The sequence below is a fragment of the Phallusia mammillata genome, chromosome 8 (assembly GCF_965637545.1).
Source record: "Phallusia mammillata chromosome 8, kaPhaMamm4.hap1.1, whole genome shotgun sequence".
NCBI classification, from domain to species: Eukaryota; Metazoa; Chordata; class Ascidiacea; order Phlebobranchia; family Ascidiidae; genus Phallusia; species Phallusia mammillata.
In genome coordinates, this window is record NC_137259.1 from 15,311,975 (window position 1) to 15,323,145 (window position 11,171).

At 38.3% G+C, this 11,171-nt stretch overlaps 1 protein-coding gene and 1 long non-coding RNA gene across 2 annotated transcripts; both read right to left on the bottom strand.

Moving 5' to 3' along the window:
• Window positions 1-597: 597 nt before the first annotated feature.
• LOC145205227 (uncharacterized) lies at window positions 598-900 on the bottom strand. The gene is made up of 3 exons (XR_013853616.1): window positions 853-900; window positions 701-761; window positions 598-634 (listed from the first exon to the last, which is right to left on the bottom strand). It is a non-coding gene; the product is annotated as an uncharacterized LOC145205227 (long non-coding RNA).
• A 5,324-nt stretch (window positions 901-6,224) lies between these two features.
• On the bottom strand, window positions 6,225-8,695 carry LOC145205571 (uncharacterized). The gene is made up of 6 exons (XM_080078304.1): window positions 8,623-8,695; window positions 7,882-8,057; window positions 7,677-7,824; window positions 7,464-7,592; window positions 6,575-6,648; window positions 6,225-6,416 (listed from the first exon to the last, which is right to left on the bottom strand). Exons 1-6 carry the CDS (start codon window positions 8,693-8,695, stop codon window positions 6,225-6,227), a joined length of 792 nt encoding a protein of 263 aa, XP_079934430.1.
• Between the last annotated feature and the right edge of the window lie 2,476 nt (window positions 8,696-11,171).

The following is an 11,171-nucleotide window of genomic DNA, read 5'->3' on the forward strand; positions in this document are numbered from 1 at the left end:
TCATACCGTTTCTGCAAACACCCAAGTAAACAGTCAATAAACTCCACGTACAACAATCTGTAATGGTCTTTGGCACATTCGGCGTGGAAGTGCGGTGAGGATCCAGCGAAAAGCGGTGTCGGCTGCCGACGGCGTGGCACAGAAATTTCATCAAGCCCCAAATTCGCTGATATCTTTGTTGCTTCATCAAAAAGGTTCGTGTACATTATAGGGTCACGAAATACTTGTATCTGCTTCGCTGTTGTCGCTACAGCCTCTATTGAACCTGCATAACATACAAACCTAAGCATTCTGTGTCTAAAAATTGGTACAATTTACTACCTGATAAATTTGAAGAAGATGCCTGCATCGAGCTGTTTAGTTGTTCCAGCAGAGCTATTGGTTTTTTAACAAGGTATAAAGCTAAGAATGTTTCGGTTTTCTCGAAACGATTCAAAAGAGCATTGGCTTTGGTGGCAGAATCTGTACTCCCCTCCGACATGCTGCGAAGACTTTCAGTTACAGCAGAATAATTTTCCAATACCGATAAAATTGCCGACAATCGACAAAGCCAACGAGTTGGACAAAGCGGCCGAATCGATGCTTTTGTATTGATGAACTCCGTACTACAAGCAACAACGCTTTCAAACACAACCTGCAAACATTAATCATGATTTAATAATCACATAAAAAAACGCATAAAATAGTTACGTCGCATTACCTTAAACTTTCCAGATCTCTTAAATAACACGCCGAGTTCATGGACCCATTGGACGGCGTCCCTGAAAAATGGACAACTTGCAATTGATTCCTGCATAACCAAGTTTGCTAATTGTGACTGGCAATGGAAATATGTGGCGAGTGGGTACTGACTGCTAATAACGGCTTGACACCCATTGTACTTCCCACTCATATTTGAGGCTCTGTCGTACGTTTGTGCACGTGTTTGACCAGCAGATAGGGAAAATCGAGTCAGAACGTCTAAAATTATCCTTGCAATTGCATCTCCAGTTGTCTGCTGCATTTTGTGCAGACCCAGAAAATCTTCATGTACACATAGCTCCGAATCGACATGGCGGATGCAAACAGACTCCAGCTCACTTCCACAAATATCTTGTGTGCCGTCGACCATCACTGCGAACATACCATTGGCTTTAATTTTAGACGCTAAAATTCGTAAAATAAAGTGACTGAACATTTGTGTCATTTCCTACTGACCACGAAATGAGGTGAAGTTGGTTTTTCGCTGGAGGAACTCTTTTAACTCGGAACTATCTTCAGCACGAAGTTTTAGGAGTTGGTGGTAATTTCCTTCTCCCTCGTCATGGCCTCGGATAGCAAGACCTTGTCGCAACAAATATCGCAACGACGTGAACAATTTTATCAGCGATCGCCTGGCGGCAGCTTGTTGTTCGTTAAAGCCTGTGTTTATTTGAAGTGCAACAGACTTCCGCTTTATGGCATCTAGTTGCATGGTGGCAAAGGTATGTGTTTCTGTTAGTTGGTGCAAATCAAATGAACTCTTTCCCTTTTTTCCAGTTTCGAAAACCGTCTGATATAAACGCAGGCTCTTTTTTTGAACTGCGTGCAACAAACCCAGTTTGTCTGCTTTTGAACAAATAAAACAGAGCACCCCATTAACACCTGGTACGCAATGGATCCACGGGAATAAAACATACCACTTGGTCTGAAATTTTACAAATATACCGCCGCAGTTCTTTGCTGGCAAATGGCTTACATCTTCTGGTTGGTTCGGGCAGGATTGTGACAAAAGATCCGCAGAATTTATTTCTGTTAAACAGGAGTTGCTTCCCCCATCTGTTGTTGTGGAACTGGTTTTACCTTTGAGTATTTTCAATTCCTTCTCTACTAAAACACTTTCAGGCACTGCAGAATTGACCTTATTTACTTTCCTCAAGTTTGTTTTTCCACTCGCTGCGTTGGAAACGAAATACTGTTCTATCTTGCTAACTTTAAGCCGTTTAACGTTTTGAGACATTATTCTTGTAGTGCCGCAAATATTCCATCAACTAAATGCACTGTCAAGCTTTTTGCACAGATATCAAACAATTCGATTGAGTTCCATTGTTGACAACAATGTGGATTATGAAGTAGTATTATGTCGTTAGATTTGTGTGATATTTAACAATAGACTTATATCTTATTTTTAGCTCAAGGGTAATAAAAATATTGGGGGGACAGATGAATGGAAGTAGCCCCCCAACCACATTTTTGGGGGGACAAGTCCCCCCCCGTCGTCCCCCCGTAAATGTTGCTTGGGTGGTATAGCTGCCTGTTAGGAACTTCTTGGTGCTGGCATTGCCGAGTCTGAAGGTTAGTAATAGAAGACAGCTTGACCAATTAAGTCGCCAATTTAGCAACTGTTTTCTTTTCGTCGTTTGATCCTTTATTCCCGGGGTCGACAACCTTTTTTGTACTTCCGGGGCAGTGTTTGAAGCAAAGTGGTATTTTTAACCTAAAAGCAGGGTAATACACAGCAAACTTGCTTACCGCAGTAGGTTGTTCTTGCGATAGAATGACTCTGTTTTCCCCCTTGCATACTATAGAATAATTATATCCTTTTGGTCAGTGCACTGTAACGTCGAAGTTTAGATGGCTATATTGTACAGGCGACAAGCAGCAATAATAAGGTCTTAATCAACTAAGTGAGAAAACTAGAGGGTTATGGAAACTTTAAACCAGGGTATGGATCAGACGTTTGGAATCAATGGATAAAAAAATTTCAAATATAGTTTTATTTTCAACCATCTGCCTCGCTTTGCCTGGAGATCACATAAAAACCGAATAAGAAATATTTCTTGTCGAGGCAAGTTTTAGTGACAATTACATTTTCAGAAGTTTGCTTTGAGCAAAATACACCTTCAAAAAGAGCAAAGAGACATTAATGCACATACAACTGAAACACTAACTATGGAACAAGAAAATTCTAATTTCAAATTAATTTCCAGAATCATTGAGGGTGCATTAAAACTATAATTACAAAGAAGAAACATTACAAAGTCTTAACAAATTGTTTAAAAAGTTTGATGCTACAAATCTATGTATATTTACAAACCTAATTAATATATTTGTATGACATTCATCGGATAAAATTAACACACAAATTTTGGTAAACAAGGCGATTAACAAAACAAAAACGTTGAAAACAAGATGAGTATATTTTGAGTAAACTTTTTCGAGTTTGTTTACAAAATTGCCCCGATGTGTAAACAGCAATTATGGCTGCCACACATATTTAGGGATTATCATTCATCGTGGATTCAATCCAACTTTGGAACTTGGAAACTTCTGTGTAAAATGAAGGAAACACAAATCCTTTTCTGTCAACGTGAGCACATCTGTAGCCAAAGCTGACAATTCCAACTTGAATCCAACATGATTCGCCGGTGTTCGGGTTGTTGTACTTTAAACAATGTTTGTTATGTTTGTTTACTTGCATTGGTGCAATTAGAACAGCGCATGCTATGAAAGCAAAGCACACATTTCAGCGCATCTTATTCTGTACCCTTGCCAATCAATTTAAAAGATAAAGGCAAATACAAAGGTATTGTGATGTTTTATGCCACAGACAATATGGAATTTACATTGGACACAGTGTCACGTTTTTTCTCAAACGAATGAGGCCTTAAAAGTAAAGTCCTGTCAATTATTTGACAGTAAAGTGGTGTCAATGAAAAAATCATTCAAAATATCCGTAAAACACATTTAAATCCTTTACACCAGTGGATGGTTTAAAGCAGTAGTTCTCAAACTGTGCGTCGCGACGCCCTGATACGTCGTTTCAATTTTCCAAGGGCGTCGCAGAATAGTTGCGTTTCGTGGCTGAACTCAGTTTATCTCATAAAAATTAGGTTAATACGTTCAGTGCGGTTGACGTATATGTACGTCCAAAGACGTTTTGCGTAGAATATGTATTGACGTTAAATTACGTTCTTGATCAAAAATGCTGCTGCCCGTTAATGTACGTCGAGACCAAAAGCCCATGCAGCAAGTGCGTGATCGGCGCGTGTCTGGGGCGACGCTTGGCGGGCATTAAATTTGGTTTTAAATTCCTCATTAACTTTTATTTGCTGGTGCGTCGCAAGTCCAAAAAACTTTTCCAGAGGCGTCGCAACGAAAAATAGTTTGAGAAGTTTGAGACTGGTTTAAAGTATTAGAACTGTGTTTATTTGTTTCAATAGTTTTAATTTGACCCTCCATCGATTACAAATTCTCCTGGTTTTTGCTAGATTGTTTGCGAGTAAAGTAGAAAAACGAAAAACGATGTGAAAATCATGCAAAATTTGCGACAGTGCGTCTCGTATAGTTTACCAACCTCTCGCATAAGAGGTCCACCACTGTCTCCCTGACACGTGTCAGACAATCCGGTTAGCCAATCAGGGCTCTTCACGCAAATCATGCGATCTGTATACGTCAAATTTATTCCCGCAAGCCTGTTTATCTCGGTAATGGCATAATTGCATCTGTTGATTAAGGTATACAAATTAAAGTATTTAAAATATATTTTTAGTAACCAAATACCCTGAAGACATCCTAAAACTTATAAAATCACAAAATCTTAAAAATAAAGCTAACATAACCTCAAATAACTTACACGGCATCTGATTGAATTTGTTGGACAGCTTTTTTAAGACGGTATGGAACCGTACGGTCGTTTGACAAACTCCATCTACCGAATCCTGTAACAACGAAAGGTATTCGGCTATCTTCAACAAAGCGATCGGCAAGCCATCTTCCTGCATACAGAATTAGTTGTAAATTCTTGAATAGAAACTGTCTATACAAATTTACGACAAACCGCTCTGACAGACGGAAAACGTTAACTACAAAACCTTTTGATGCAATCATGTTTTCTTTTTAATCCACTTGCCTTTCTTTTGACATTTCACATTCTCAGAGTCTCCATCTTCAATTATTTGGTTTCCATTCTGGTTCACGTACTTGTCAATGGGGACACAAGTATTGCTGCATGGCAGACATATTGGTCTCACATAAGGTGAAAGGGGGATAGTTCCGTCAAACTCTGGTCTTCTGCTTGACCAAACCCAATTTAATCCATCCCTGATGGCGTGAAGTGCCACACCGACTCGAATCTAAACAACTTGTCAATAGTAATCTCAGCAACGACCTGGGCAGACGTTGCAAGTTTTTACTTTTTACTAGGTAAGCAGTTTATGAAACAAGAGCTTAGAGAGGTAGTAAAGCTGCTCTATGAGGAAATTAGACTTTTCTAAGGTTTCGAAAACTTTGGAGTACCAGTGCCACGTCATAATCAAAGTTGTTTCTTCCATGGCGATGTTCTCCATCAAAACCTTCATGAATAAAAATTCGTCGCGGTTGGAACACTTTCATGGCTGGGTTAATAGCTTCTCTTGGCTTTGGCCGCACGAAAATTCCTCACAAAAATATGCAACAGTTTAAAGGTTGCCATTGGACAAAGGTGCGCGTAATAACATTGTCCAGGTTGTAATTACCTACTGCCACAGCCAGATGCCGTGTCATCTGTTGAATGTCCTCCCATTGGTCAAATAGAGACGCGGATGTAAGAACCCATTGCTGATTGATAAGGCTTCCACCACCGAAAATGCCTTTAAAAGTCTGTGAGTTTTAAAAGTCTGTGAGTGAGTTTAAATAGTTTTTTCTCAAAATTCGATTTCAGTAACACTTATATTGCATAACAGAGTCAATTCATAAAATGCGATTAGGTAAGAACTAAGCAAGCATTCAAAAATTGCTGCACAATATATCAAATGCAGTTAAATTAATATGCTAAATCGCAGGACAATTAGCTTCTTTGGAACCCGAAAATCGTGGTTGTAACAAATGCAATTTACTTGGTAAACAGTTAAACCATCTTTAGGCATTATTGCAGCTTGCCACGGCCAGGCGCTTTCCGTTTTGCTTCCTCCGATGACGCGACCAAACGATGATCGACTAAAAATACTTTCTTTGTCGCCAGCTTGACCGCATTTCTTTAAATCTAAAAGAATTTGTTGTGTTGTTTGTGTGACTATTACATTTCAATTTTGGTAACATTTCGGCAAGTTAATTGCGCCCCGTCAAACCGTCATTTTTAAAAACAATTATTTAAAACATAGTTTATGTGTATAAATTGAAAAAATAATAACATCTCACTGTGGCAGCATTGATCTATACATAAGGTCAAAAACGCATAAAAGCGCGTTGTATGTTTTAAATTTTACAACAATACTAAAATCTCCAGTTTAGTCAGGCATGTTAGATCGTGTACCTGTGGTAAAGTTTGCGACTTTGTCGAGGTAAGCATTGAGAAGGTAGTAGTTTTCTATTTTGATAAATTTGTCCCTGTCGCTTGCTAGCAGTCTCATCTCAGTCTCGGCATAGCTAGTCCCCGGGTACACAATGTTGCATGGGCTACATGCCGCGATAACGTATATCTGACGAAAAGTTAAACGTTATGTTTATTGGTTTATATTTGCCTAAGACACAATCTTTTCGTTATTGTGGACGCATTACACGTGCGATTATCACCAAGTTTAAAATTTGCTTGTAATTTGAAACCTTGTTTGTATAAACTCTCAAAGACTTTTTTCACCTTAAGAATATCACCAAATTGATTAAGCATTGTCGTTCTGGTTTCATACGGATTTCCTCCAAAATTTGTTTTTCCTACATAAAACAAAATATCCTTTTTAAATTCTTTTAAATTATTTTAAATATGACTTGAAGGTAAACATATATCTTTGTTAAACAACGTTAAATTATAAAACAGTTTTGCCTAATTGCTAATGTGGATTTACTTTTCACACTAAACAACCTGTTATCTTGTGGGAGTTAAGAAACAGCAAACTTTAACACCCTTAATCGCTAGCTTCGTTTATTCTGCCGTCAAACAATTGTAGTTTGTCCTTTTTTAATCTCTAGTCTAGTATGGTTCCGAAACAAAAATAAGCTATTATTTTTTAATTAATTTTATTCACGACAGCTCATTTTGTTTGCATTTGTATTTTTGTTCTATATTTTAAACAAAATTGTTTAGGATAGGCAACATAATTGTTTTCAACATTTGAAACAGTAGGCCACATCATTTTTTTTATCATTTTTTTTTGTTGTGACAACTTCGCTGCTATTCCCGAGCAGTGATTGTAATGTGTTCTACCAATCCAAATGCTTTGATATGGGTCCTCGATTTGTTTATATGGGTCCCCGGTTTGAGTCATTTTCTGTAGGTGCCCGTTCGTGGAAACGTTGTCGTGGAAATGGTGATGGGTTGCTATGTGTCTGAGGTGACACTTTTTGTTGCATGCTACTTTTAGGCCTCGAGCCCATAAGCTAAACCAGTGTGTGTGAATTTTGTGAGCCGCTATTGCAAGGCTCTAAGTCTTTGTAGACTTGGAGAGACAGTATTTGATGTAAGATCAAATTAACTGGGGTTTTGCAACTAATTCTGTTTAAACTGTAACAAAACAAGTCCAACACCTTACCATCCGTAAACAAAAAGACGTGACGTTCTTTTTCGTCATCAATATGAAAACCTAATATCAATTGCCTGTGAACTTCCTCAAGCGCCTTTTTAGTTGCCGTATTGTTTCCTATTGTTGTAGCCAAAACTCCTGTAAGGAAACGTTGGAGTTTTTGAGGCGCAACATTTGGTATCAAATTGTTTTGTATTGCAAGTAAGTTGTATTGTTTCCCACCGTTTTCAAAATCCGCTTGGCACTTGTCGAGTCGCAAAAGAACAGCGGTTGAGTTTTGTTCGTTGTTTTGCAAAGGAATCCTCACTTCGAAATCACTAGCAAACACCATTAAACCATAGTTTATGGTTCCTCGATCATAATTGGAAAGCTGTTGAAAGGTACGAATTTAAAAGATAAACGTAATTTGTGCACCTTACCATCTTACCCGTTTCACTAAGTTTTTCGCAAACGCGATTGCATACTTGAACTGTATGGAATTAATGCTTTCTGATACATCGAAAATAAAAGCTATTTCGTGGCGTTTGTTCTCTGTTGTGGAAATCCAAGGGGCGTGGCCCTGCTGAGGAAAGCTTGCAACGCTTGCAACTCGTCTCCGAGGATCTGTAAACCATGAGAAAAAAGTTTTACCAAAAGATTATAATAGACCATTTTCAAAAGATGAAGTTTTTTTAACCAGCAAACACCTAACGATGGGCGTAAAACGAACAGAGACAAACGTTTATGTAATTAAATAAATGATTTAAATCATTCTCACACAAGCTTCGGCAGGTCGTCAACAAACCACTCCATCGTCCGTTTTCCGTGCACATACGCCTCGCTGCTCCGATTAAAACATAGCCTGGCTGGCAGCGAAATTGTACGATCGAGTTAACAGGGTAAGAATCACGACTTTCTGACTCAATAACAAGGTTTCGGCCATCTAGATGTCGCGTTGGATCATCGCAGAAAATTTCTGAAATCGCAGTTTAGGGTTTAAGTTTTAAAACGTTGTAACGCTGCTTAACAGTGCTCACACAATTAAAGAGCAAATATTGCGAAATAGTCAGAATTTTAAACACACGTGTTACTTAGCAGAACCATAATAGTAAAATACTCATATTAGTTTATATGTTATAACCTAGTTATGCTTCCGTAAAGGTGCGTAAAAGTAAAGGTATATATTCACCTGCACACTGCACTTGAGCACGTGTCCACGATCTTCGGGAAGTGCAACGAATTTGAGGACCTACTTGCCCCATCCCGGGTGGACAAGTATACTCAACAAAGTCGTCAAACTGAAAGTTTTCGGTCACCCGTATCACAGTATTGTTGACGAAACGATAAACTTTGAATCCTTTGCTTCCGTAGGCGCTAGGTGGATTTCCATCACACTGTGATTCTATGGCAGAAAAAGCAAGAAGTGCAGACCGGAATGTACGTTCGGTCTGGGTTTTGTAAATCATTTAAATTTATCCGATAGCGAATTAAATCTTTTGCATATGCCTATATGTATCTCAAGTGTTTGGACAAGGTCGAGTTACTTGATGTGCTATATGTGTTAACCACCTTGTCGATCCAATATAAAGTCCTATTGGGCAAAATATTTATGATAAAATTGTGGAGGCTTTTTGCCCGAAATAGGATAGCTTTTTTGCCTTACGAGTGCAACACAGTTACGCAACGCGGGCTAAACATTAGGCGAAAGAAAAAAAATACATTCAGCGCATATTTTAGCATGGCTTGCATTGAAGCTTTCATTTATTAACCACTTCTTTCAACTATTGTTTAGTGCGGCATTAAAAATATATACATAAATGGTATCATGTTCACTAAATCACTTAAAGAGAAAGAAAATACGTACTCGGATTAAAACAGGACATCCCGCAATGACCGTCACACTCGCAACGCTTTCGTCCTTTGCAATCAGAATTGGAATTGCAAGGTTTTCTGCAGTCTTGTGCTGCAGCTTGAGCCAATTCGGAATTTCGCTGAGGACAATCACCTGAATATTGATCGTTGTTTAACAGTTTCATACATGTTTGTATTTATGATCAAAATATGGTCATTCTTATCAGGCGCTTGTGTTTGCTTATTGCGAATTTTGCGTGAAGATCTATTTCTTTTTTATGTACAGACATTGATAGAGTCAGTAACCAGTTTAACGAGTTTGGCCAGAGGTTCTCATACGGGTTCCAATTTGCTCGTTTAGGGGGACTTTTTTTTTCCTGGAAGGAAATTTGCTGCAAAAGAGGTTTAAAGAAGAAATTCTGTGGTTAAAAACTCGTTTTTAATGTTTGTTTACTTGACACATAAAAAACCTATCACTAGGAATATCTACAATACACAAGAAATGTTGCGGGAACAGCTGTGACAAAAAAAAAACTATAAGAACAACTGGATTTAACTTAGCTTTTAAATGTGTTGAAAGAATTTGCGCATTTCATGTGCTTACCGCATCTTGCGTATTCGTAGCCTTCATCTTCACTCGATGAGCAGTCATTCCTTCCATCACACAACTGCTCATTGTTGAGACAAACGCCATTAAGACATTGAAACCTACCATCACTGCACAAGCGTAATCCTGGAGTTGCTGCATACAAATGTGCAATTAATTGAACTGCCAAATATTGGTTTTGTGTTGGCAACATTTACAACACATTGCACTATGATTTTAGAAACTTTTCTCCATTTAGAATTTAAACACAGATGTTACAAAATTTGTTTTGACAGCCTCGGAATTAGGCCAACCTGGTATGGGCGGCGGTAATTACCTTGAAATACTAGTTTTAAAATCTCAGGGAACCTAATCTCACAACGGGGGCTGTCTCCCGAATTCTGTAAAGGCTTAGATTACTGCAAAAACGTCTCACCAACAAAGTCAATATTCTCGCACGCTGAGGTATAGCTTATGGCTAAGAGACTTTAAACACCAGATACAAACTCGATCAACGGCCCTAGAGAAATGCCTTTAACAAACTGACGATGCCCTACCGGCCTACAGTGTAGGGCACATTCTAAAATAGAGCAATCAACGGTTATGAAGCACCCACCCTTGAGGAGAAGCAACAAAGGCACAACAACACAAAAAAACTAAGATATCACAAACAAACATAGGACTCATCAAAAATTGACTACTTAGATATTTTCATAAAGATCAACGACCGGTTGTGTAACTGAACACCTTGCATTGGCCTTTGGATTTGGCCAATAAGGTTTTAAACGTCGGCGGTAAAATGTCACATGTGTTGTTGTTGTACACAACTACAGATCAACAGAAAAGTAGACTTACTTGTGATGCAAATGACAAGAACTGCAAATTCTAGAATGGCACGCATGCTTCTGGACTGAGATTTTGACAGCTTACAGAGAATTCAGATTGCAGTACAACCAAGACTTTTAAAAAAGTAAGATACTCGATCTTTATTACTACTAAAAGTCTTTAATAACAATTTTTATCAATTATTTTTGATAGCAGTTATGAACTATGTTTAGTTTTTCGATTAAACTATACTTGTAGCAGTCAGCTACAATCAGCCACAAGCAAGCACAGTTTAAGAAGTAACAGGAAACATTTCAATTGCTCCGTTTATTGCAAAGTCTTATTCGAAGCAGTAAAGTTTCAAATACAGTTTTGCGACCTGCAAATAATTTCCGCTTTCAGGAAACTGCTTGACTTGACGAAAGCCAATTGCTTTTTGTTTATTATAACAAGTATTGGATGAAACTCAACCTCGT